This window comes from Propithecus coquereli, unplaced genomic scaffold, assembly GCF_000956105.1.
Source record: "Propithecus coquereli isolate 6110/MARCELLA unplaced genomic scaffold, Pcoq_1.0 Scaffold440, whole genome shotgun sequence".
In the NCBI taxonomy this organism is placed as follows: domain Eukaryota; kingdom Metazoa; phylum Chordata; class Mammalia; order Primates; family Indriidae; genus Propithecus; species Propithecus coquereli.
Window position 1 is genome coordinate 941,788 of NW_012150175.1, and position 27,438 is coordinate 969,225.

General features: G+C 52.1%; 1 protein-coding gene across 1 annotated transcript in view; it reads left to right on the plus strand.

Annotated features, from left to right (window-relative positions):
- Window positions 1–27,438, plus strand: part of SLIT1 (slit homolog 1 (Drosophila)) — a 181,511-nt gene that overhangs the window by 122,221 nt on the left and 31,852 nt on the right. Inside the window, 13 exon segments of the mRNA XM_012654519.1 lie at window positions 517–660; window positions 5,961–6,124; window positions 6,826–6,849; window positions 6,990–7,134; window positions 7,686–7,760; window positions 7,917–8,060; window positions 10,669–10,812; window positions 11,118–11,284; window positions 12,547–12,679; window positions 14,820–14,888; window positions 17,671–17,742; window positions 20,818–20,889; window positions 21,950–22,021. Coding sequence (XP_012509973.1) covers window positions 517–660; window positions 5,961–6,124; window positions 6,826–6,849; window positions 6,990–7,134; window positions 7,686–7,760; window positions 7,917–8,060; window positions 10,669–10,812; window positions 11,118–11,284; window positions 12,547–12,679; window positions 14,820–14,888; window positions 17,671–17,742; window positions 20,818–20,889; window positions 21,950–22,021 — 1,425 coding nt within the window.

Genomic DNA, 27,438 nt, shown 5'->3' on the forward strand with positions numbered 1-27,438 from the left:
AGGATGCCAGAGCAGAGGGGCTCCTGAGACTCGGCCTGTACTGCTGAGGAGCTTGGTGGGGCTGGGGACAGAGCTGTTTTCTGCAGCGGGACACCCAGGCCGCCTCAGCTTCCTTGAACCATGAGCTTTCAGGCCAGACTTTTCTCCCAGGACCCAAGAGGCCCTGAACACAAACACTCCATCTCAGCTGCCTGAAGAACCCAATAGAAATCTGGGAAGGAGGAGAGCCCCCCAAAATGCCTTTGAGAGATGGCTCTCTGCTTTCCCAGAATCCCACAGGGCATCTGTAGCAGTTCCTTGAAAGAGAGAAGCGGGGGCAGGCTGAGATGCCCCTGTCCACGGAAAAGGCAGTTGGAGTTCCCAGCTCCTTAGCATGGATTGGACATCGGGAGGGACAGATTCCCCAGGCTCCTCCCTGCAATAACTCATGTCCGAGGCCCAGGCAGGTGCTCATGACATGTGATGAGTCCAATCCCACACCTGTCCCCTCACCCCCTGGCCTGGCTCTGTCTGCAGCCTCCTGAATGCCAACAAGATCAACTGCATCCGGCCTGACGCCTTCCAGGACCTGCAGAACCTCTCACTGCTCTCCCTGTACGACAACAAGATCCAGAGTCTCGCCAAGGGCACCTTCACCTCCCTGCGGGCCATCCAGACACTGTGAGTGCCCTTCCTGCCCTCCTCCTTGCCCCTCCCTGCAGGCCCCACAGCAGGAAAGGCCCGGCATGTGGGCCTAGGGGAGATTGTAGCCTCCAGGTACAGGCAGCTGCCCTACCCTGGGCTGCTGTGCTCACTGGGCGTGGTCTCTTACAGAGGAAGGTCAAGACTCTGGGTTAAAAATCCCACCTACGCTGTGCAACCCTGGGCAAATTAATTGGCTTCTCTGGGCCTCATTTTATTTATCTATAAAACAGAGACACCGTCCTCATAGAGTTATTATGAAATTAAAGGAGATGCTTGCACAAAGTGTAGCTCATTGTAAATGACTGTAGTTAATACCAATAATAATGACAATAATTACAAGAAGCCCATTGATTCCAAGACAGATTTCCACACTGACAGCTCTAAAATTGGGATACATCGTAGCATATCATTTAATTGGCAGCATTTTGTTCTTTACTGAACAAAGAACATAAAATAATAGTGCATCTTGCAATTCATAATGTCAAATCAGATGAAATACAGTTAATAACAATGATGACTATAAATTAAAAATTAGACAGCAATAATTTTTATCACCTTTAAATAATTTCTTAATAATTTGTTACCATCTTTTATTGTGGAAAATGACAAGCATATAAGTAGTGTAGTGAACGTGCCAGTGTTCATCCCCAGCTCCAGCCAGTCCTGTTTCCCCTGCACCTCCCCCCTCCATGCCACCCACAGTGGCATGGGATTTTGGAACAAATCCCAGGCATCGTATGTCATCTATACAGACTTTATGCATACCTCTAAAAGACAAGAATTATTTAAAACACAACCACAAACTATTATTGTATCTAAAAATTTAATAATTCCTTAATATCATCAAATATCTAATTACCGTTCACATTTCCAAGTGTCTCATACACGTGATACAATTTTTTATAGTTTGTTTGAATCAGGATTTAAGTAAGTCCTATACAACACAACTGGCTGGTGTTGGGTGCTGTATCCCCTGAGTTGTTGCTAATCTACAGGTCTCCTCTCCATCTCCTTTTTCCTTCGTAACTTACTTGTTCAAACTGCGTCACTGGTTCTGTAGGATCTGGACTTTGCTGACTGCATCCCGGTGGTGTGGTTTCACACGTTCCTCTGTCCTCTCTGTGTCCTGCAGATTGAAAATTGGATCTAGGAGCTTGGTCAGGTCCAGGTTCAATTTATTTACTTATTTACTTATTGGCGAGATGACTTCACGGGCAGGACTGGGTACTTCCCATCAGGAAGCGCAGGCTGACTGGAAGCCTCTCTTTTTGTAATAAAAACAGCAATTGATCTCAATTTCCGGACCCATTCATTTATTAGAGATCGTGAAATGGTGATATTTGAATTCTAACATTCCTTCTTCATTTGATAATGCTGTTGTGGTTATGCTTTGAAAAAGAGTTCTTATCTTTTAGCTGGAATGCTTCCATTTAGGGAAACTTCTCCTCATCTGCTGGGTGGTTAAACTCAGGCACTTAAGTGGTCTCCTTCGTTCTGTATCTTTAATTCTGAGCCTGCAGTTTGCCTGGATGTGCTGACCTGTGGGTCCTGCGGTGTGCGTGTGACAGGCATTGATGATTAATATTGTCGTGGCCATTGTTGTCATTGTCATCGCTGCCACTGTGTATGCCGGGCCGTGTTCTCCATCAGAAAACATCTGCATGGGGTGCCGGGATAGGTTCGAAGCAGGTTGGGTAAAAGGTACGGCAGCTCCTGCTCCCTGGGGACCCTGCGTGTCAACAGAGATGTCAGCCACAAAGACAAACTCATTAAAGCCCACACATCTGCCTGCAGCCCAACTCCTGCTAATTAATTTACTTATAGCCAGGGAGAGGAAGATGGAGCCCCATGGGGAAACCTTGCCAAGTATGTGAAATTAGAGGTTACAGGGAGACATTGGCAAGGTGGATTATTTTAAGCAGCTGGCAGAAAGTCGGAGAGAAATGTGCTAAGGAGATTTAATGGGATGGAGAGACTCACGTGAGCCGCTGTTCTTGGACGTATTATCTTTCTCAATACTTGCAATGACTTTTTGGAGGGAGGTTCTATCATCCCTGATTTTACTTTTAAGGAAGCCAAGGCTGAGGGAGGTTACACAACTCACTGAGATTGCAGAACGTCTGATAGAGCAGGGATTTCATCTCAGGCATCACTGAGAAATTGATTAGCTTCCCCTGAACTGTGCTTTTTCTGTAATCATAGACCTCATTATTTAAGGCTGTAAAGCAAAACTGAACTTTTGTGAGCACCTATTATATATATAACAACTGAGTTACAATTTGGAACAAAAATCAAAGAAATACAAGTCCAAGGTACAATCAGATATTCTTATTATAACCTCAAGTGGCTAAACTCCTACACTGAGTCCTGTTTTGTCAAACCTGAGCAGATTTAAATTCACCAAATCTTGCTTGCTTTGTCCTTAGCTCCAAGATCTGTGGCCAAGTGCCTTGTGTCATCGTACTGATTTTGCTGCAGTTTCACTTGCCTCCAGAGATTGAACATTTTTTTAAATAACAATTTTATTGAAGTATAACTTACATCCCATAAGTTCACCTGTTCTGAGGGTACAATTCAATGATTTTTAGTAAATTGCCAGAGTTGTTCAACTATTACAGTTCAATTTTAGAACATTTCCATCACACCCCCACCCCAAATCCCTTGTGACCATTTGTAATTAATCCCCGTTTCCAGCCTCAGCCGCTGGCAATCACTAATCTATTTTCTGTCTCTGTAGATTGCCTTTTCTGGACATTTCATAAAAATGGAATCATATAATATGCCATCTTTTGGGACTGACTTCTTTCACTTAGCGTAATGTTTTTGGGGTTCATCCATATTGTAGCATGCGTCAGGACTTTGTTCCTTTTTATTGCCAAATAATTTTCCATTGTATAAATAGACCAAGTTTTGCTTATCCATTCTAAATGATGGACGTTTGGAGCATTTCCTCGTTGGGGCCATTCTGAATAATGCTGCTATGAATATTCACTTATAAATCTTTGTGCAGAGAAACATTTTCATTTCTTTTGGAATTTCTGGGTCATATAATAAATTTATGTTTAACTTTTAAAGAAACTGCCAGTGTTTTCCAAAGTAGCTGTACCATTTTATGTCCCAGTTTCTCTACATCATCATCAGCAATTAGTATTATCTTTTTTTTTTTTTTTGTCTTTTTGGTTATAGCTATCCCAGAGGGTGTGAAGTGGTATCTCAATGTGGTTTTAATTTGCATTTCCCTAATACTATGATGCTGAGCATCTGCCCCCAAAGATTTTTAGCTGCGACTCCTTAATGCATATTAGGAGAAAGACACTGAGAATCAGTCCTCTCTTCCTTTCCTTCCACTGTCAGAAATGTTCATGGACAGAACTGTGTGGCCACATATGCGGCGCATTTCTGGGTGTGCCTTTACCACGATTGTCTTTCACCAGAGAGATTTTTTTTCCTTCCTCCTGAGCATTTTCCCTCCCTAGTTCCCTGCCCTTTGAAACCGTTAAAAATTCTAATCTGTATAAAATACTAAAGTTTATACAGAAGCCACTTGTCTCTCCAGGTGGTTTGAGTTTTATAGGTTGTTTTTGACACAAATATCCTGTTCTTAAAAAGGAAGTATTCTACACCACACCCCTTAAACATTTTAATACATGCCTAAACAACATGACCGGACTGATTTGAAATAGAGTTTCTGCCAAGACAGTGATAAAGAGAAGCAATTAGTCCAGGCAGCGGCTGGGGCACTGAGGCACAAACAGGGGAGGGTGGGCAGCTAGGGGGATTCCTAAGTGGTCCCCAAATCCTGGTATATTTCAAATTAGCTGCAGACTCTGCCCTGGGAGTCGGCAAACACATCTTCTCTGTGCAAGCTGACAGTTTAAAAGGGGAAATAAATGTTGAGCTGGATGCAGAAGGGGCGAGAGGGGCTGGGTCCACCTGGTGGAGCTGAGAGGATCTGGGACTCAGGCTGGAAATGGGGAAGGACACTGCAGGGGAGTGACAGGGCCAGCTGGGCCAGTGAAGGCTCCCACTAGCACCCCGACCAGAGGGTAGAGCCCAGGAGGTGACTGACAGGACAGAGAGCAGCTAAGGTCTGCGCTGTGCTGGGCGTAGACCCTGGGTGAGGGCTCACCCCCCTGCTTGGAGAGCCCTGCAGCCCCTGGCAGGGGGCTGAGCTGAGACCAACAGGTCAGGTGGTCTGAACTGATGGCGCGTCGATGGAGGAAAAGTGGCCAAGCCATGGCGAGTCCCTCAGAGCTGGCCACCTCTCGGTCTCCCTGCACTGCTGTGTGGGACACTGGCTCTCAGGTACTGCAGCCAGCACAGGGCAGGAATGCTCTTCCCTGGCCGTCTCGGTTTGGACAACCACGAGCAGGGTATGCCCAGCGCTGGGGTGGCCCAGACACACGTGCGCAGGCCTGCTGCTGGGGTGGCTCAGATGGGGCTAGTCTGAACCTGCTGGGGCAGTGAGGGGGACACGGGGACACGCCACCATGTGGTGGCACACGGCAACTTTCACCACGTCACCACGTTCATCTGCTGGCGACACGGGCAGCCCCGCAAGAGAATATGAGCGATTCCCTGACAAGGAGCTACTCAGTAATGTTTTCTGAGTTTTCCTCGTGTCAAGGGTCGGCCTGTAAAATGGACAAGGAGAGGTAGCTGCTGTGGGCTGGGTGGGGATGGGGACTGCCTGTGAAGCCCGGGGACTCCAGCAGGCCCAGCCTTGCCCCCCGGCCCCATTCCCCTCCTGGAGAATGGCTGTAGGACACAGGCTGCTGCCGCCTGAGTCAGCAGGAAAGGGGCCAAACCAGAGCCCTGGCTGCTGGCGAGGTCAAAGGCCACGGCCTGGGCACCAGGGGTCCTGTGTTCTGTCACCCTCTCTGGGCCTTGGCTTCCTCACCTGTGAAAGGCCAGGGACACTCTGGCCAGTCTCTAGGCCCCTCCTCCCTCCACTCGTGCTTGTGAAACGTCCCAGGGCAGGGGAGGGAAGGGTGGGTTGAAAGAGAGGGGACAGAATGAGGCTTGGCAGAGAGTATGGCAGGGACAGCAGAAGGCTCCTGCGGAGATCTTACCCCCTGTGGCGTGCTGATGGGACATCTCTGTAGGCGGCAGGGTCACCCTGGCAGGACACACCCCAGCTTCTCCCCATGGCCAGCCCCGGGCTCCAGGCCACCGCAGCTGCCTTGGCCCCAGCAAGCAGCAAGGCCCCACCCAGGTGGGGGTCAGTGCAGGTTTGCAGCCCTCGTCTCTGATGGCTGACCTGCCCGTTTGGACAGGCACTTGGCCCAGAACCCTTTCATCTGCGACTGTAACCTCAAGTGGCTGGCCGACTTCCTGCGCACCAATCCCATCGAGACGAGCGGGGCCCGCTGTGCCAGCCCCCGGCGCCTCGCCAACAAGCGCATCGGGCAGATCAAGAGCAAGAAGTTCCGGTGCTCAGGTAGTTGGCCGCCTGTCCACCTATCTGTCTGCAGTCTGCTCAGGGACCTGGAGGCGTTTCCTGGGTGGCTGTAACAAGGGTGTCCGCAGTTGCTCTAGACCCACGCTGGAGGGTGCAGGCCCCAAACGCTAGACTTGGATCCGAATGGTTGTTCAGTAGCACCTCAATTTACTGAGGCTAGGGCAGAGGGAGGGATTGCTGAAGGTCCCAGAGGGAAGGCCCGGGTGAATTCGTTTTTATGCCCTGCTCTCAAGCCTTCTAAGATACTTGGGAGGCCCAGAGACAGTCCTCAGTGAGATTGGAGCCTCCTCCAGGCTTTGGGACAAAAGAAACGGCCTCACAACAGCAGTCCCCATGGTTGGGGACAGTGTAGGTCAGCTTCTGAGCCCCGATCCTGGCTGGGGCTGATGCCCCCACCCTTCTGCAAAGTCAGCACAGTCCCCGCCTCGTCCCATTGCAAATGAGAGTTGGACGGGCTGGGCGCCACTGTGAGAGCTTTATTTGAACGCACTGCTGTCCCACCGTCAGCCGGGGCAACGGACACGAGCGTCTGCAGCAGGCCTTACCGCACGCAGGGCTGGGCACATGGGCTTTGCGGCCCTGATGGGAGCCCGGTCGCATTCCTGGGGTGCCCTCAGCTGGGCAGTGGTGCTGGGGCCTGGGCTGTTCCTGCATCATGGTGTTTCTGCTTCTCTCCCCAGCCAAGGAGCAGTACTTCATTCCAGGTAGGAGAGGGGAACCAAGGCCAGCCTGGGGGCACAGTGGCAGTGGGTGGGCAGGCTAGGGGCCTGGGAGACCCTGGGTTGGCCAAGGCTGCTAGGAGCCTGCACTCGGCTGTCAGCCCCCGCCCGCTCTCTCACCGCAGGCACGGAGGATTACCAGCTGAACAGCGAGTGCAACAGCGATGTCGTCTGTCCCCACAAGTGCCGCTGCGAGGCCAGCGTGGTGGAGTGCTCCAGCCTGAAGCTCACCAAGATCCCTGAGCGCATCCCCCAGTCCACGGCCGAGCTGTGAGGGCCCCCAGCCCCTCCACGCCCCTCGTCTGCCCCCAGCTCCCACTAATCCTCCTGGGCCTACTCTGAGCTCTTTCCTCTGGTCCAGCCTGGTGTAGGGGACCACTAGAGACACCAGCCCGGGAATGCCAGCTGCCCCTCGAAGCAGTCTCTGGCACCCAGGACAGGTCACCAGCCTAAACCAGGGGTGGCTTTTCTCAATGATGCTTTTGTCTTCTTCTGGGGGAACGTGATTCCAAAATCCTTTATTATTTTTATTTCCCTATCTAAATGTATGAATTTGTGCACATATGTATGCATGTGCACTGATGCCTGCAAACACCTGGCATTTATGTATGTAAATTTTCATGGCCTTTTTAATGTTAAAAACATCCCCATTCACCTGCTCCCCCAGGGCTAGGCCCAGCCTTCCTTTGAAATCGGATCAACTTGCCTGGCTGCATAAATTCTTCTGGGAGTCCCCTTTGAGTCCCAGATATTTTCCATTAGGAAGGTACTTTAATGTCCGTCATTCATGGATGGGCAAGTTCATTCATTGCCTCTTACAGACGACTGAACAACAATGAGATTTCCATCCTAGAGGCCACGGGGATGTTTAAAAAACTTACGCATCTGAAGAAAATGTGAGTTACCCATGGGCAGGAAGTGGCCCGGATGGAGAAGGAAAATACTGGGGTTGGGGTGGGGCTCTGTGCATGGGGGTGTTGGGTGCAGGAAGGGAGGGGTCCGAACTTCTGGGTGCCGGCCATGTGTAATCCCCCCACCGACGCCCCTCTCAGCAACCTGAGCAACAACAAGGTGTCAGAAATTGAAGACGGGGCCTTCGAGGGCGCGGCCTCTGTGAGTGAGCTGCACCTGACGGCGAACCAGCTGGAGTCCATCCGGAGCGGCATGTTCCGGGGGCTGGACGGCTTGAGGACCCTGTGAGTGTGCGGGGCTGGGGAGCAGGGGGAGCCAGGCAAAACCAAGGGAAAGGGAGAGAGAGCGTGGGAGAGCCTGTCCCCTGGCCCCAGTTTGCAGGAGGCTGGGGACAGCTGAGTATCCCGACCATGGTGGGACAAATAATCAAATGTTGGTGACCCTGTGATGAGGTCCCTTCTTTTGTTCCCTGGGGTGCAGGGCTGATGCCTGGTGGAAGGATGGAGGGATGCAGGTCCTCCCAGGGATCCCCTCCCATTGCCCTGCGGTCAGGCTGCAGAAGCATTTGCTTAGGAGCGGCCAGCCCTACTGCAGGCAGGAGGGGCTGGGTGACCTTGCCAAGCTGACTCAGTGGGCGTAGATAGGGAGCAGGGATGTTGCACCATCCCAGGAGCTCAGTGGGATCCTGGGTCACCCACCCCTCTGTGAGCGCTGCAGGGAGCCCCTCCCTCTGCCCAGGCAGCCCTGGCTCTTCAGATGATCCTACGGATGTAGACAGTGCTGTCCAGTCAGACCTCCCACCGAGATGGAAACATTCCATGTCTATGCTGTCCAATCTGGTCACCACATGTGGCTGCAGAGCACTCGAAATGTGGCTAGTGCTATTGAGAGTTTTCAATTTCTTTTCATTTTAATGAATTTAGTCTAAATAGCTACATATGGCTAGTGGCTACTATACCAGACGACATGGCTCTAGAAGCCGCCTGCCCAGGTTGAAGTCCCAGCTCTGCAGCAGGGTACACATTTGTCTCCCGCGCATGTGTCATTGAATTTGTGGAAGGTAAATGAGCATGTGACAAGACTCATTGTGGATTTTTGTTTGTTTTACAAAAAGGGGATTTTATTATGCACTATGTTTTGCAGCTTGCTTTTTTCACTTACGAATATAGCATGGCCATCTTGCCAGGCTGTTTCTGTCATACTTGCCTAGTATTCCTGGAATGAAGGTGCCGTGGGCTATCTGGCCAGTCAGTGTGTCCTTCCAGGAAAGACGGGGCTGGGGACAGAGGGAAGGGGAAGGGCCCATGCCCCACACCCAGCTGCAAGGCACCACTGTTAATTGCTGATGTAAAAAACTACCTTTCCAATCTTTTACACATCTGTACATACATACACACATGCATATGTGTAGATATTTAATGTATTTTAATGGAATCCTGTCAGATATTTTATTTAGCAACATGCTTTTGCCTTAAACTTAATATGAGCACCTTTACATATCATTACATTTTTTTACAACAGCATTTTGAATGACTATATATTATATAGTTATTGGCAATTTAGGCTGTTTCTGATTTTTTATTATAAGCAATGTTGTTTAATTAATATCTGTCTTAGTCAGTTCAGGCTGCTGTAACAAAGTACTGTAGACTCAGGACTTAGAAATTTATTTCTCACAGTTCTGGAGAGACCAGGGTGCCAGCGTGGTCAGGTTCTGGTGAGGGCTGCAGACTTCTGGCTTCTCATTGTGTCCTCATGTGGTAGAAGGAGGGTGAGAGAGCTCTCTGGGGTCCCTTTTATAAGGGCACTAATTCCACTCAAGAGTGCTCCACCCTCATGACTTAATCACCTCCCAGAGACCCCACCTCTCAACACCATCACACTGGGGATCGGGGTTTCAGCGTGTGAGTTTGAGGGGACACGAACACTCAGTCCATAGCAACATCTTTATCATGAAGCTCTGTGCCCATCCACGATGAGTCCCTTTTGATGAAAAGAACGACTAACCAGTGAAAGCATAAAGTGCCTTTTTGGGGATTCTGAATCTCATCACGTGCACTTCCAGGGAGGTACCCAGTCATTCTCCCACCAGCAGGGTGTGGAAGTGCCCAGGGCCCACGCTCTTGCAGATACTGGGCATTATTATTATTATTATTATATTTTCCATTCTTTTTCAATTTGGCATGCAAAAGTCCAATATTGCTTAAATATCTTTGATTACTAGTAAGTTTGAACACCTTTATGAATGTTCATAAGCCATTTTAATTTCTTTTGTGAATTGGCTTGGTTTTTGTTTTTGGTTGGGGAGGGAAATTGAGCTGGGTTTTTGAGGATGAACAGAGGTTTTCCAGATGTTGATGAGGAAGAAGGGCATTCTAGAGAGACATCATAGGCAGGAAGGGCCTGGCCACGGGGCTGGTGCAGCTGGCCTGGGGCAGTCGCTGGCTGGGGAGGCGGCTGGTGCCAGGCTGAGAAGATGGCCTGGGGCTGGGTGGACGTGGTCTTGCAGGTCACAGTAGAGAGATTAAATGTGACTCTGTGGGCAATTCGGAGGCCACTGGAGAGTGACAGGACCTGATCTGGGTTTTAGGAAAGCCTCCTGGGCCAGAGATGGGGAGGAACACTGGGCACCAGGGGGTGGAGGTGAGGCCGGCAGGGGCTGTGCAGTGGGGTGGAGAGGAGGGGACAGAGCTGCGAGGCGCCTCAGAGGCAGGGACATCTGGAGGTGAGCACAGGCATGTAGGGCTCTCCCACATCTGGCCGTGGTCTGGCTGGTGTGTGTCTCGCAGCTCAGCGCTTCTGGAGGAGAACTGTGAACCCGCCACGGTGCCCGCAGCTGGCAGGGCACAGTGAGGGGCTCTCCCTTCCTGCCTCACCACCCCCTCTCCCCAGGATGCTGCGGAACAACCGCATCAGCTGCGTCCACAACGACAGCTTCACGGGCCTGCGCAGTGTCCGCCTCCTCTCGCTCTACGACAACCAGATCACCACCGTCTCCCCGGGGGCCTTCGACACCCTCCAGTCCCTCTCCACACTGTGAGTCCCGCCTGGAGGGCAGGCGGGCGGCGGCTCGGGGAGCAGCCATCTGGGCCCCGGGAGCCCCAATCCCACCATCCCAAGGGGCTGGTCTGCTTGAGCGGCCACTTTTGAAGAGCTCACTGGGGATGCGGGGTCGTCATGGTTTGTGGTCCCGAAAGCCAATGCTCTTGGTAACCGTTGGTTGTTGGGGAAAATGTGTCGGTGGCCAGTGTGTGGCAGATCCTGCCGCGGTGGACAGGAGGTCTTGCTGGGACAAATGGGACGAGCAGGGTCTTCATGGCCGCCTGCCTGGCCCCTTCCAGGAACCTCCTGGCCAACCCCTTCAACTGCAACTGCCGCCTGGCCTGGCTGGGCGACTGGCTGCGGAAGCGCAAGATCGTGACCGGGAACCCGCGGTGCCAGAACCCAGACTTCCTGCGGCAGATTCCCCTGCAGGACGTGGCCTTCCCTGACTTCAGGTGTGAGGAAGGTAACTCTTGGCCCCGGGCGGCAGAGGAGACGGTGAGCTGGGTGGCTCATTGGGCCGGGGAGGATGCGGTGTCTGGAGAGGGAGGCCCCCTGCCTGCTGGTGTCTTTGTGCGGTTATAAGAGCGATAATATGCTAATCATTTAAAAAATGGGGAAATATGGAGAAAAGAAGGAAATAAACATGACGTTATCCCATCACTCAGAGAAAATCACGGTTAACATTTTAGTGGGTTTTCTTTATGCAAGTCCGTTTAACCCAGAGACCTGCCTCCTGGCTGTTCCTAAGTGTTCCACTTATGGGTCACCCTGTCCTTGATATGCCAGGGGACCCTCCTGAGTCCCATCCCCCACCTGTGGGAAAAACCCTGGCCACCTTTTGCTCCAGTTCCCTGTTTCCTCTGAAGTCTGGGTCCCTCCCCTGTGGCCACTCCCTTTTTTGCTTCCTGGAACCAGATGTAGCCCCATCCCTCCGTTTTCTAGAGCATCACACACACAAGGTGGCTGTTGGAAGCAGAATTCTTCCCAACAGTGACAGAGCCAGGTTGCCGTCCCTGTCCTTAGGGTCCCTCGGCACCCTGCCACCCCCACTCCCCTTCTGGGTGCCAAGGTGCCTCCCCCCCACCCGCCCTCCCCACCTTCCCCTTCCTCACCCGCCCTCCCCACCTTCCCCTTCCTCACCCCTCCCCACCTTCCCCTTCCTCACCCCTCCCCCACCTGGCCCGAGTCCAGAGGGCAGTTCTGCTCACGGCTGCCCGTCCAGGCCAGGTGGAAGTGGTGGTGATTCTGCACCAGCCAGGCCTGGGCTCAGGCCTCACGTTGCCTCTGACCAGCTCTATGACCTGAACAAGTCATCCAACCTCTCCAGGTCTCAATAAAATGGAAACTCACTTATTCATTCGTTCACTCAGCTAATCTATTTTGAAGGCTGCGCTGTGCCAGGCACACAGGCGCCCTTTGCTGCATTGTTAGGAGATGATGTTGACACGGTGCCCGGCAGCCGTAGCCACTCAGGCAGTGGTGTCGCTGTATCCGCCTTCTCTGCTTCGCCTGGGTCCATCTTGGGTCTGAGGAGGAAGAGATCAGCCCAAGACCTATTTTGACCTCAAAACTGCTCCGGGGGCCTTTGTCCCTGTTGGGGGACGGGGGTGGTGCAGCATAAAAGAGACTAACTGGTGGCCACAGTGTCAGAGTGGGGGTGGCCCTGCCTGCAGGAGGCCCTGGAAAGGCTCTGCCCCTCCCTGATGGGGCCTTCCTCCTCCCTAGGCCAGGAGGAGGGGGGCTGCCTGCCCCGCCCGCAGTGTCCCCAGGAGTGCTCCTGCCTGGACACCGTGGTCCGATGCAGCAACAAGCACCTCCGGGCCCTGCCCAAGGGCATCCCCAAGAATGTCACAGAACTGTGAGTAGCCCAAGGCCCCACCCCACATGGGCCCACAGGACGGAACCGAGGGGGCATTTACGAGGGGTTGGGGCCTGGCAGCGGGAGGGGGAGGCGACCAACAGCAGGTATTAGCTGAGTAGGAGTTGGGTCTCAGGCTTTGCAGGAAACCCACTTCCAAGGCGGCTTTGAGCTTCTCTTTGATTCCCTCTCTGCAGGCACCTGGGGACTCAAGTCCAAGGTGGCGAGTGCTTCGTCCCTTTCCCCCAAGCTCTGCCTCTAAAATGAGGAACAGCAGTGCTTCTCCCACTCAACACTGCCTCAGGAGCATCCTCCTGTGTCACAGAAAGTCTCACAAATGTGATGTTTTTTACTAGCGACATAATGTTCTTCACGAGAATCTGCTATGATCCAGATGACAAATCCCCTTTTGTTGGATATTTCAGTTGCTTCCAAATTCTTACTGTCACAAATAGCACCAAGGTCAACATCCCCCCACGGCAAGCCCTGGGCAAAGAGCACCTTTAGGACATTTGCTGCTTTTCTCCTGGTGGCTGTCCAAGAAAGGCTGTTTCCTTTGACTCCCACTGTGTGCACAGTGGCTCGCTGTGGCCTGAGTACTGTGGTGCTCAGATCTGTTGACCAGGACGTGGGATCTGAGCTCCCGTGGGGTGTGCACGTACGTGCATATGGCAAACGGGTGGAGAGCTGGTGCTTCCGTCAGCCCCTGGCCTCTTCCTAGCCACTGGGATTGATCCTTCCAGGCCTCCGTAGCTGAGCTTTGCTCTTCCCCATGGCAGGCGCATGAGGTTTTCGATTGCATTTCTCTCATTACCAGCAAGGCTGGCCATTTCTTCACAAGCACATCAACCACTGCAGGCCTTTTCCTGCGACTCGCCTTCCCCGTCTTTGCCTGGTTTTCTATGGCAGTGTCAGGCTCTGCAAGTTCCCTGTGTCCTCGTGTTCTCCTTGGTGCCTCATAGCAGCCCTGAGAACAGTGGGGCAGGTGGGGCAGCCTGCCTTCTTTGACTGAGGGCGCTGAAGTTCAAGGGCTGGGAAAATCACTTGGCTTCTCTAAGCCTCAGTTTTGTCAGCTGTGAAATGGGGCTACTTGGGTGTATGGACAAGGGCTGCTGGGAGGATCCAACGAGGTGAGTGGGAATTGCTTTGTACAACACAGAGCCATGGGGAAGGACGAGTAGAGCCCTGATTTTGCTGCTCTCTTGTTCCTTGGGGAGTAGGGCAGAGTCCCCCCCACGAGGGCTGCAGTTCGTGGGGTCCTGTGCGAGGCCCAGCTGGGCTCGGCTCCTGGCACTTGGGTCACTGCTTGGCAACTTCTAGTCTCTAGGCAAGGATGGCAGGTGGGTGTGGGGGGAGGCCTGAGCATCTTGAACCACAAGCTCTATCCTGTAGAAATGGGAACCTCGGGAAGCCCTGGGCTTGGTGGATTTGGGCAGGCTTGGCCTTAAGGACGATGACTTGGATGGCAATGGATATAGTTGGAGCCAGAGGGGAGGCCAAGGAGGGAGAACAGAGGAGGCTGCAGCAGGAGCCTGGGCCTGGGTGGCAGTGGGCAGTCGGGGTGACATGAGAGCAGAACAGAAACAAATGAGAGACCAGGGACAAGGGAAGCCAGCGTCCTGGGACTGGCTGCACGGGGAGTGGGAGAACCGACGTGAGGGCGGGAGCCTGGACGGGGAGGACGCAGTGGTGCTGATGGAGCTGGGGAAGCTGGTTGGGCAGGCTCGGGTCTGAGCCAGCCCACACCCCGTGCCAGCAGGTAGAGAGGGGCCCTGGTAGCTGGCGAGGGGCCTGGTGACATGTAGATCAGATCTGTTTGTCCAGGAAAGCACAGAGCAGGGAGGGAAGGGCGTGGGGTCCGGGGAGTGCCCACGGACAAGGAGGCTGAGAGGGCAGGAAGGGAAGTGGGAAGGAAGCCAAGAGAGGCTTCACGTCTCAGTGGCTCTCACCAGCTTCTCTGGGTGGCGCCTTCCCAAATGGCCTAAACAACGTACCTGTTTTCTCCTCCCATGAGTGATTTGGGGTCTTTGTGTAGGAGAGGAAACGAGTGAGAGGTCCCTGGCTGCAGGGAAGGTGCTCCCCAGCGGGGGCGCTGCTAGAGGCGAGACAGGTGCGCTAACGCTCCGTGTTCTCTCTGCAGCTATCTGGACGGGAACCAGTTCACGCTGGTTCCGGGACAGCTCTCCACCTTCAAGTACCTGCAGCTCGTGTGAGTATCCAGGCCTGCCTCCGAGGCCAGGAGGGCCTTTGGCGTCTAATCGTCACGGCTCCAGCTTTCCCGGAATTTCCTGCAGACCCCACTTCGGGGCAGACCCTGCTTTTCCCCTTACTCTCACCCCTGGGAACATCCGTGCCTGGAGCTGTTTTGCCACCTAGTGGCCATGCTTGGGAATTGCACCGCTCCAGGCCCTGCTGCGTCTGACCCTGCCTGCCTCTGCCCAGGCAATGTCCCCAAACCTCCCCGGGCTGGTCACGACTGTTAACGCGGGTTCTCCTTGCAAGGCTGGGAGCCAGGGAGGAAGTAGAAGGGGATGGAAGACTTCTTAGTCCAACTTCAGCCCCCAAACCAAATATGAAATATGGCAGCTGCAAATACACATCTGTAACTAAGTTTTTCTTTAGGCTAACATCTGCTTTTCTGTTATTCCTACGTTTGACCCTTTCCACTCCATGGAAACATACAAAATAAGCTTTGGGTTAATAAGTTCAGCTCCTCTTACCCTGCCAGCCTACTTAACATCTCACTTCAATTGTCTTTATCTGCTCGTTGGCCAGATTCTTTGAAGTCCCGAGGCATTCCCTGTTAGCGTGGCTGGAGCAGTGCTACTGACGTGTGGTCTGTAGGCCAGTGTCAGTCCCAGGGCTGTCTGTAACGGGTCTGTAATCAGATAAGGAGCTCGCACCGGAATGTAGATCCACACTTGCTTCCCTCATTGAGAAAGTCTTGCTGTGAAAGCAGCGTTAGCTAAACAAGGCTGTGTGTAGTGACAGAGGTGACTGCATTGTGCCACAAGTCCTCGTGTGGGCTGGTGACTTTCAGTTCAAAGACTGGCTGCTTTGAGGGACACCGGCTTACAGACTTTCGAAGCTCCAATTTATCTGTCTTCGCTTAGTGACCTGGTGAAATGTGTTTTGAGTGTTCCAAGCAGGGTGGGAGGGACAGAGTGATTTGGTGACAAAGTGCCAAAGAAAGAGACTTACTACCACAAGTTTCCCCAACCTTTTCCTGGTCTAATCTGAGGCAGCTCCACTAGAGGCTTGGATGGGCTTGAGGAGGGAAGGAGGGGAAAGGACAATGTCGGGCCGGTTCTCACGTGAAGCTGCCTCTGGGGACTGAAACACCACCCTCCTCTTCACAGGGGAGGACAGCAAAGTGCAGTGAGCATCCAGCTAAGTGCTTAAATACATCTCTAAAAACACCAGAATGATCTCGAATTAGACTAGTTAGAGGAAAGTTTAGGAGAAGATGAAGGCAGGGGGGACTTTGTTGCATTTTATAAACATTTCTTGAGCCAAGAGCTATGTGAGGCGGGCAGATGTGAAGGCCCCTAAGTCACGGTCCCCTACTCCAGCCTGCAAGGTTTCGGGAGGGTGCAGGAGGGGGGATGGGAGCACACAGAGCTGTGTCCAGCAGAGGTCAGTGCGGTTAGGGCTGTGGCTCAAGGACAGAGTGACGAGCCCAGGGAGGGGTTGGGGGAGGGGAGCATCTTGGAAGATGATTCAAACTCACTCTTGGGCACAGGGAGCAGGATGCCCAGGGGCACAGAGGGGTGGCACGCCCAGAGAATGTCAAGAAGTGTAGTAAATCTAGAGCCTGCAAAGCCTGGTGTTGGAGGGGTGGTCAATGGGTGGAAGAGGCAGGGGCCGGGCCCAGGAGCACCCACTTAGGCCCAGGGGAGCCGTTGCAGGTGTTCTGGTAGGGAGGTGGCCCAGTCAGAGTTGTGTGATCGAAGATTGCTGTGGGAGGTGGCTCAAAGGGGCAGAGCTGTGGGCGAGAGACAGGTCAGAGTCCCAGGCAGACACTAGGAGAACGACGACACTGGCTGGACACACGCAGAGCCTCAAGAGTGGGCACAGGTGGTAAAGTGCCAAACTGGGTGGAAGGCGGAGGGGTGGGGTGTTCCTGGGTAGCTTTGGCCCCGGAGGGCACAGGAGGCAGCACAGGCTGTGGACTGGAGTCTGAGCGTCTGGGGATTTCAGGCTGAGGGGAGTTTGTGGGGCCACCGGGGAGGGCGCCGTCAGCACAGGAGTGTCCCCGAGGGCACCCAGAACGGACTCGGTGAGAGCCGAGATGAGGCTGTAGCGATGCCCATGCCTCAGGGGCGAGTGGCCGGGAAGCTGAGCGGACACTGGGCCGCAGCAGAAGGGGAAGGGGGAGCAGGAGAACAGCCGGGTCCCGGGAAAGGTGGGGAGGTGCGGGTTTGCAGAAGAAGAAAGGTGGCCCGTGGTGCCACCTGCTGCAGGGTGGCTCTGAGAGAACACTATGGCGGCCTGGGCTGGGGGCCTGGGGCCTGGCGCTAGAGTTTGGCTCTGCCTCTGACCAGCTGGGTGACCCTGGTGAGTTGATCATTCTGAAGAGACTCCGGGTCTCTATTTGCAAAGTGGGGTCACTCTCGCCCTGCTAGGCTTGTTGGAGGGCTAGTGAACCAGCTCATGGAAAGTGCTGGCAGGAGAGGGAGGAGCGAGCACTGGGGCATTTCTGGTGGAAGGGGCAGAACCGGGCTCTGCTTGCAGGGGGGCGGGGAGGTGAGGCCATGGAGGCCCTTGGTCCTGGGACCTGGAGGCAGTTCGGGGAGCAGAGCGCAGGGCTGTGGCTAACACGTGCTCCTCTCCACCCCCAAGCCCCCCGCCCCAGTGCCAGTGGGAGCCCTGCCCACCTGGCCGGGGACAGCCGTGGGCGCTGGGGGAGGGGAGGGCACCCATGAGATCGACCCGGGGGTGACAGGGTTGAGTTCTTCCTTTGCAAACCGCGACGCTTTTGCCTTTTCCAGGGACCTGAGTAACAACAAGATCAGTTCCTTAAGCAATTCCTCCTTCACCAACATGAGCCAGCTGACCACCCTGTGAGTCCCAGCCGGGGAGGGTGGGTGACACGCGGGAACATGGCTGCCCAGCCTGTGCCGGGCATTGCTGGCGGCCACTCGCAGGTGCCGCGGGCAGACCCCCACCTGCCGGGGAGCGTGCTGGGGCCCAAGAGCCTAGAGACTTAAAACATCTGTCACTGTGAAATACAACCTATGGTATATACGGAAAAATGCGAAAAGTATAAATGCACAGTTTAACAAATAGTCATAAAGCTAGCGCACGTGTAGACAATGAAGTCAAAAACAGGACACTGCTCGCACCCTGGAGCCCCCTGTCCCTTTCCGACCTTCACTCCTCTCTCCCCAACCCCAGGCTGCCCCTGTCCTGACTTTATGACAATCACTTCTTTGATTTCTTTATAGTATTGCCACCTGCATTGCATTTCTAAGCAATATGTGGAATAGCTTGATTTTGCCCATTTTCACCTTGTGTAAATTGAATCATGTAGGACATACTCTTTTACATCTGGCTTCTTTTGCTTCACATTCTGTTTGTGATTTCCATTCCTGTTGTGTGACACGGTGGTCTGTCTCGTTGCCACATGGTGGTCTTTGCAGGAATAGGCCATCCTCGCCTTGTGCCTTCTGCTATCGATGCATGCTGGAGTTGTCTCCAGTTTAGACAGTTGTGAACAGTGACTCTCTGGACATTTTTGTGCCCATGTTCTAACGTATTTTACTGATGGCTTTAATTATATTCCAAGCAACTGATCAGAACGCACTACTGAGCACCCTTACAGTGGCCTGGTGCTTGAGAGCATCTCATTCACCTCCAACAGCTCATTTTGCAGACAGAACTTAAGCGACTTTCTCAAGGCTCTAGAGTGGTCAAACAGTAGAGCCAGTGCCCAAAATGAAGGAGCCTGACCCAGCCAGTCTTCGGGAGCAGGACGGGGGACTGAGGCCATGAAGTCCCCATGCTGGGATACCCACCCTCCCTTGTCTGCTCCAGATGTGCTGCTCAGCTGGTTCCCATCTCACAGACTTCATGGTGACCGAGTGACTCGGTTGTTCCTCCCTGGTGATATTTAGTCTTGGAAGGGCCCTCTGGGTCCCAGTGAGCCTGTGTGGGAAGCTGCCTTGGTCTAGGGCTATGGTTTCAACCAGGAGATCCTGCCCTCTAGGGGACATTGGACAACGTCTGAAAATATTTTTTTTTGGGACAGAGTCTGGCTCTGTTGCCCTGGCTAGAGTGCCGTGACATCAGCCTAGCTCACGGCAACCTCAAACTCCTGGGCTCAAGTGATCCTCCTGCCTCAGCCTCCCGAGTAGCTGGGACTACAGGCATGTGCCACCATGCCCAGCTAATATTTTCTCTCTATATATATTTTTAGTTATCCAGATAATTTCTTTCTATTTTTAGTAGAGATGGGGTCTTGCTCTTGCTCAGGCTGGTCTTGAACTCCTGACCTTGAGCGATCCATCCACCTCGGCCTCCCAGAGTGCTAGGATTACAGGTGTGAGCCACCGCGCCCGGCCTGAAAATATTTTTGGTTGTCACTGCTCAGAGGGAGGATGCTACTGGCTATAGGCCAGGGATGCGGTGAGCGTCCTGCAGTGCCCCGGGAAGCCCCACAGCAAAGACTGTCGGCAGTGCTGAGGGTGAGGAATCCCGCCTAAGTGATCTGGCAGCCAGGAGAGGAAACAGAGTCTTTTCCTGTGATACAAATGTCTCATTTTTCTTATTACCTTTAAAAATAGCTTTATTGAGGTATAATTTATATACAATAAACTGCACATACTTCAAGTGTAGAATTTGATAAGTCTTTTTTTTTCCTTTTTGAGACAGTGTCTCCCTCTGTTGCCTAGCCTGGAGCGCAGTGGCATCATCATAGGTCACAGCAACCTCAAACTCCTGGGCTCGAACAATCCTCCTTCCTCAGCCTCCCGAGTACCTGGGACCACAGGCATGCACCACCACCTCCAGCTAATTTTTAAAAATTTTTTGTAAAGACGGGGTCTCACTATTGCCCTGGCTGGGCTTCAACTCCTGGCCTCAAGCTATCCTCTCACCTCGGCCTCCCATAGTGCTAAGTTTACATGTGTGAGCCACTGCGCCAAGCCAGAATTTGATAAGTCTTGACACCTGCACACACCCAGGGACCCATCCCCGCAGTCAGTGGCGGTGCCCCTTGCGATCCCTCCCTCCCGCCTCTCCAGCCCCCGCCCCAGGCAACCACTGCTCTGCTTTCTGTCACTATGGGTTAGTTTGCCTTTTCTAGAGCCTTACATAAACGGAATCAGAGCACAAACTTGTTTTTGCTTCTTTCACCTGGCATAATCATGTTGAGGTTCGTCCATGTGGTTGTGTGCACTGCTTGTGCCTTCCTTTTGATGGCTGCGCAGTGTTCCATTGTATGCATGTGCCACAGTTTGTCCCAGTCACCTGTGGACAGGCACCTGGGTTGTTTCCAGTGTATCATTTCCCTTACTAATCTGCCTGTCTGCCAGGGATGGATTCATTTACTTGGAAGCCTTTTGGGACAGTGGTCTAACCTAGGGCTCTGGAAACTGAGAACCTCCATGAAAGCCCTTCTTAATAATGACATGCCCCTGGGGACATTCTTTCACCTCTTAGAGCCTCAGTTTCCTCGTCTGTAAGATGGGGTAATAACAGTACCTTCCTAATGGTCACGGCTTCCGAATGGTAAATGAGTATAGATGCCTGGACATCACCTGTCTCTCCTGGACTTGATGGGCTGAGACTGTGGGCTCCCCCGAGGAGGTCCCAGTCACGTGTCACCTTCACAGGAACCTGCCTGTGCCCCTTGCTGGTGCAGCTCCCTGAGGGAATGTCCTCAGTCTTAACCCGCAGAAGAGCCCTATTGAGCTGGCATTGTTTTTGTTCCCATTTTACATTTAAGGGAAGTGATTGAGGCAGAAAGGGATTAGGGGACAAACCAAGCCCATACGGTGACTACGGCAGAGCCCGGGCTCCCCTCAGAGGGCGGAGGCTGCTGGGCAAAGTGACCCTCAGCATCCTGAGGGGTGGCCGTGCCTGCAAGGCCTGGCACTGACACTGCCCTCCTCCTCCTCCTCCTCCTCCTCCCACAGGATCCTCAGCTACAACGCCCTCCAGTGCATCCCGCCGCTGGCCTTCCAGGGGCTGCGCTCCCTGCGCCTGCTGTAAGTCGCCCGCCCTCCAGTCCTCCAGGAGATCCCCCCACCCAGGGCCCTGCACACTGTTCCACAGTGGCAGTCGCTCAGGCCTCTACTCCCGTTCTGTAGAGGCTGAGTCGTGAATGGGAGATGGTTCAAGAAATGGGGGTTGCTCTCACCCCCAAGTTGAGTGTGCAGCGTGAGGGGGGCATCTACGATAAGGTGGCCTTTCATCTGCCTGTGAGACTTCTGTTCCAATTGAAGGTGAATGGTTGCAAGAAATTTGTAAACCTTTTCTATGAATTCCCATTATGAGGTTTTGTCTTGCTTGTGTTTTTTTTTTTTTTGAGACGGAGTCTCACTCTGTTTGTTGCCCCAGCTAGAGTGCTGTGGCATCAGCCTAGCTCACTGCAACCTCAAACTCCTGGGCTCAAGCGATCCTCCTGCCTCAGCCTCCCGAGTAGCTGGGACTACGGGTGTGCACCACCACACCCAGCTAATTTTTTTCTATTTTTAGTAGAGATGAGGTCTCGCTCTTGCTCAGGCTGGTCTTGAACTCCTGAGCTCAAGCGATTCTCCTGCCTTGGCCTCCCAGAGTGCTGGGATTATAGGCGTGAGCCTATAATCTGGCCCTGTGATCAAAGCCCTCTGTTATGTCTATTATGATGGCCTCTGTCAGCCTGGAAGGGGGCAAGGTGACATTCTCCCAGCCCTAATCTATGGCTGGCCTCATTAACTTCCTGTCCTCAGGCTGTCCAGCTAAGAAAGAGAGGGTACTCGGCCCACAAGTGCTGTTCGTGACGTAAACATGGTGTTTCCGGGCGTTATTCATAATGGCAAAAGCGGAGACCTCCAGAAGGACTGGGGGACAAAGTGGTCCACCTGGGTTACTAAGGGCTCCCTCTTCCTTCCCTGCAGCCAGCAGGATGGGGGTCTCTGAGGTGGGGGCCATGTCCCTCAAAGCGCTGAGCGAGAGACCTGGAGGCAGCACAGCCTGTCCCCTCTCCGCAGAGGGCTGGCCTGTCCCTCCAGCAGGTCTCCCCTCTCTGTCCCTGGGTGAGGCACCAGCAGCCTCTTCTCTCCTCAGGTCCCTCCATGGCAATGACATCTCCACCCTCCAAGAGGGCATCTTCACAGACGTGACCTCCCTGTCTCACCTGTGAGTAACTCTGGCCCAATTCTCTGGGTCTCCTTTGGTTTAAACAGGGCTCGGTTTCGGAGGAGGATGCCACCTCCTGAGATTGGCTTTTCGCTTCTGTCCTGCAATTAAGCTTGTGAGCCTCCCACGTGCACCTTCCTGGACTCTCACGCATTCAGTGGTTCATCAGCCACGCGACGGAGCAGGGAGACTGTGCCTCACAAGCAGTAATAAAGGTTGTGATGACCATGTATTGATTGCTAAGCCTTTGCCTGCATCCGCTAGTGTAATCCTCACGGCGATCCTACAGTACAGGTACCGCGATTCTCATGTTACACGTGAGGAAACAGGTGCAAAAAACGCGGGAAGCTCACCCACAGCCGCACAGCTGGCCGGCGGTGGAGTTTCTGACTCTCACGCACCACGCCATCACTGTGCCTCTCAGCTCACACAGCCGGGGGTAAGCTCCGGAAATTTACAGCCTGCAAGAGGTGTTAGTTATCATCGGATGTAGAATTGCTTCCAAAACCATTTAGTTGGCAGTGCTGTGAGGATTCTTTAAAAGCAGTGGGCTTGACTTCTCAAAAAGCTAAACATAGAATTACCGTATCCCGAGTGATTCCACTCCTTGGTGTACGCCCAAAAGAATGGAAGGCAGGGACTCAGACAGATACCTGTGCACCAGTGTTCGTTGTAGCATTAGTCACAACAGCCCAAAGTGTAAACAACCTACGTCCATCAACAGGGGATGTATAAACAAAATGTAGTATAAATATACACACAGTGGGGTATTAGTCATGAAAAATAATGAAGTTCTGATACCTGCTACAACGTGCGTGAGCCTTGAAAACGTGCTAAGGGAAATAAGCCACACACAAAAGGACAAAAAGTCGAATGGTGGTTGCTAGGGGCGGGGGAGTGGGAGCGAGTGTTTAATTTGTAGAGTTTCTGTCTGGGGTGATGAAAACATTTTGGAATTAGGTAGTGATGATGGTTACACAACACTGTGGATTTAATCAATGTCACTGAATCGTACACTTAAAATGGCGAAAATGGCAAATTTTGTGTCTCTATTGTACCATGAAAAACGAGGAAATAAGGAAGCACTGGGCCGTGGCAGGGCCCAGGTTGAGCGGGGTGCAGAGCAGACACCTTCTCTCCTGGAATCCTCGGCGTTACTGGCCGAAGAGGTGCCAGGGACAAAGACTGTGGGGACAACTGACTCCTTTTGCTCTATGCCCCATGCCCGATCTCCTGAGTGGGCATCCCCAGATCAGAGGGCCTTTCGGGGTCCCCAGCATCTCTTCTTGAAGTTTGTTCATTCAACAATCTCACTAGATTTTCTCAGTTCTAAGACTCACCTTTTCCACATTTTAATGTCTTTCCACATTTAATCTCCAAAATCAGAGTGTGTCTCACAATACTCACAGAGTGTGTATTTATTAAAAACATGGTAATGGTTCTCCGCCCCTCCCAAAGCACGTCAAATCAGTGGTGCGTCTAACCATCTCAGACTTGAGGAAGTAAAATGGTAGCAGGTGCCACTCTTTGAGGATCTGCTCGAGTCAAATATCTTACTTTGTGCTACAATGCCTCGTTTACTCCGAGACCAAAATGGGACGTAGGTTTCAAGTTATGGGCCAGCTCCACGGCTTGGCAGGCATTGCCTTGAGCATGGCACTAAAGCTTCCAGGGCCCGGCAGGACTCAGTGGGAAGAGTGCAGCGATGGATTAGTGATGTCTGCCATGGAAGTGGGAGGGGCGAGGGGCTCTGTCCTAGGTGGCAGGATTTATTATTTCCATTTTACAGGCCCAGGTTCTGAAAATTTATGAAGCTTCCTCAGGTCATAAAGCTAGGAAATGACAGGAACAGGATTTGAATTTAGGTGTGTCTGGTCCCAAAGCCCTTTATTTATTCTTCACTCTATTGCCTCAATAAATGTGTCCTGGGTAAGCAGAGTGAGTCACCTGCTGAAGAATTTACTAACACAAGGTTTCCTCCCTCTGTGACCACTTGGGACATTGTAAAGAGAATTCAAAGGAAGCAGCGACTGATTCTGGGGAAGTCCAACGAGCTTCACAGCAGAGGTGCCATGTATGCTGCCACTGCAGAGAGGCTGGGAGTCTGTAATTTGGAGAGGGTGGGGAAGGACATTCCAGGAAGAAGGAACAGCATGTGCAAAGGCATGGAGACAAGAAAGTAAATGGCATATTCAGGGATGTTGTGTTGTCCAGCATAGGATAAAAGGTGTTTGGTTGGGGAAAGAACGTGGGGTGGGAAGAGATGAGTCTAGAAAGAGACATTGGAATTCTGTTGTGAAGAGCTGTTTGTGCCAGGCTAAGGAGTTTGGACTTTATGTTATAGATAAAAGGGAACTGTGGAAGAATTAAGTTGTAGAAAACTTCTGGAAAGCCAGGGCTGACACATAGAGGGTGGGAGGATGGGAGGAGGCAGGAGCGAGCCTGGTTGGAGATGGTGGCTCTGGACAAAGGCCAGGCAGGGAAAGTGTTGCTTGTTGTTCCTGCTGACTCTAATTCACAGGGGCTTGTTTCCATCTGTGTTGGATAATTTTTGGGTGTGGGCTCATTTTTTTTTTTTTTGACATTAATCTTTAGGAATTCTGAGGACCTAAACTGGAGATGCTACTGTCCAGAGAGTGTTTGTGCTTGTCTCTGCTGGGTCCCAGGGGCTGCCACTGCCCTGGGAGCGCTTAGCCTCCTTTGCATAGCCCTGGGCTCTCCACCTGGCCAGGCAGGGCCTTTGGGTTCCCCCTTGGTGTGTCTCCTGTGCTTGGATTTAAAGGTACAGTTGGCTACCTTTCCTCCTTCCTCATGAGAATTAAATAACACCAGAGTACACTTTGCCTCCAGTTCGAAATCTAGAGGCTTTATCTTTGGGAAGTGAACAAGCAGCATATGTTTTGAAACAAACAAACTAAAGCTGCAAAAACAATTTTTGAGTCAACACCTATCTATAAATCCAGACTTTCTTTAGGAGAACTTGACATCAGGCCAGAAGCCAGATCCAATGTATAAGAAATGAACCAACAAATGAAGATCAGTTTAGCAGTGGTTATAGAACATGGCATCCGCATTACTGATGAGTTGTGTTTGTTGATTGCATCTAAGCCCAATTTGTCTACAAAACAGCATCTGTGTGAAAGAAATCTTCCATTGTTATGAAACAACCTTGGGAATAAACTCTGCCTTTTATACCCAGGGTTTAGATGGAGACAGGCAGTGGCCTGGACGATGTACACGTGCTTGCATCCAGGTGTGCACACATGCACGCGTGCAGTATTGATGGGCCACGCGTGCATGTGCACACACATGCATTGTCTCCTCTGGACTCAAGCTGCAGCAGTTGCAGAAAGATTTCTTGAGCACTTACAAGCAGTTGAGGACTGGTAAGAGGATGACATAGACTCACTGCATTCACTCTGGGCTTTACAAAAGCCATATGCAATTCGAAGGGAGGCCTCACCCATGGCTCCATAATAATCAGGATTCGCTGAGAGTTAGCATCCGGTGTCCTGGCTCCTGAAGGTGCTGATGTTCCTAAGAAGCCCTCTGCTTCTAATGCGACTCTGGCTGGGCCTCTCTGTCCACTGGCAGTGTGGACGAGGGGCGGATGGGGTGAGGGTATGGTGGGGGGGTCCACATTTAAACCCCTTGAACTCTAGACTAGGAATCAGGACTTGGGGCTGTATAGGTCCTTGTTTGGCCATCAACTTGCAGTGGGATCTCAGCCAATTCATTCTTCTCTTTAGGTCTCTTCTCTCACCTATACTAAGGTTAATTGTAAGGTCTCCTACGGTTTGAACGTGCTGTAATGATTGTGAGCACTCTTCACCACCCTGGGCTTCAACACCCTGCACATCTCTCTGCTGCTGTTTACTTTTGTGTTTACTTTGCAGTCAGCTCACCTTTCATCCGTCTGTCTATCCCTCCATCAGCAAGCATCTACCATGTGCCAGATCTGTGCTAAGGTTCCCCAGTGCCATTCTGCATTGCAATAATCTGGCATTTTGTTGCCTCTGCACGTGAGAAAAGTAAATATGGAATGATGAAATAAATTATGGTGTGCCCATATGACAGAATAGCAAGTAGTTGGTGATAATCATGACACCGTAAATTTTTTTATTTTTTTTTTTGAGACAGAGTCTTGCTCTGTTGTCCGGGCTAGAGTGCCGTGGTGTCAGCCTAGCTCACAGCAACCTCAAACTCCTGGGCTCAGGTAATCCTTCTGCCTCAGCCTCCCGAGTAGCTGGGACTTTAGGCATGCGCCACCATGCCCGGCTAATTTTTTCTATATATTTTTAGTTGTCCAGATAATTTCTTTCTATTTTTAGTAGAGACAGGGTCTCGCTCTTGTTCAGGCTGGTCTTGAACTCCTGACCTCAAGCAGTCCTCCCGCCTCAGCCTGCCAGAGTGCCAGGATTACAGGCGTGAGCCACCACGCCTGGCCTCAGCTAATTTTTTCTATTTTTAGTAGAGATGGGGTCTCACTCTTGCTCAGGCTGGTCTTGAATTCCTGAGCTCAAGCGATCCTCCTGCCTCGGCCTCCTAGAGTGCTAGGATTACAGGCTTGAGCCACTGCACCTGGCCGACACTGTAATTTACTATTTGATGAAAACCCACAATAAAGAGGACCGTTCACTCTGATTTCAATGAAGGACAAATATGTACACAAGAATTGGAAGGGAATACACTAACAATAAATTAGTTACATTTATGGGATGATAGATGATTCTTTTCTTTTTGAATTTCCTTTGCACTGAGGTTTTGTGCCTTTCTCAAGCTTTGAGACAGACATTCATTCACTCAGCAAACATTACTGATGCTTGCTAGTCCCATGCGGCTGGGGATTCAGTAGTTCCTGCCCTCAAGGGCCCCCTTCCACTGCCCCTAGGTCCAGTAGGAGACAGAAGTGCGGTAAATAGATCGCCAGGAGTGTGACGGGCACAGGAGATATCGCTTCGGTGAAGGAGATTTTAAAGTTCTAGCGTATGTTAACCTCTATAGTTGGTGACTCTGTGGGACAGCCAGGGGAAAGCTATTTCAGTCCAGGTTACATAAATAGAAGCTGGGCAGGGCCTTGGCATGCACAGACCAAATAGCTACTGTTTCAGCTATTTCCGAATTATATCAATGATCAACAACACAGGGTTATTTATACTTTTGCTGGGGTGTGTACCTGAACCCACAGTCCTCCTGGAGTGACATGCAGCCTGGCTGCTGTCCCCCATCCCTACCATGTCTTGGGGGGCCTGTGGCTCTCCACGTCCCACTGAGTTCACAGGAGTTTTCACTGGGAAAAACGGTCCCCAGATGACTGTGAACGACAAGTCCTACTTAAGAGAAGGCACGGTGGTCCTTAGCCACAAAAATCAAGCCTTTGGATAAATTAAACCTTGTAATATTGACTTTACATGTGG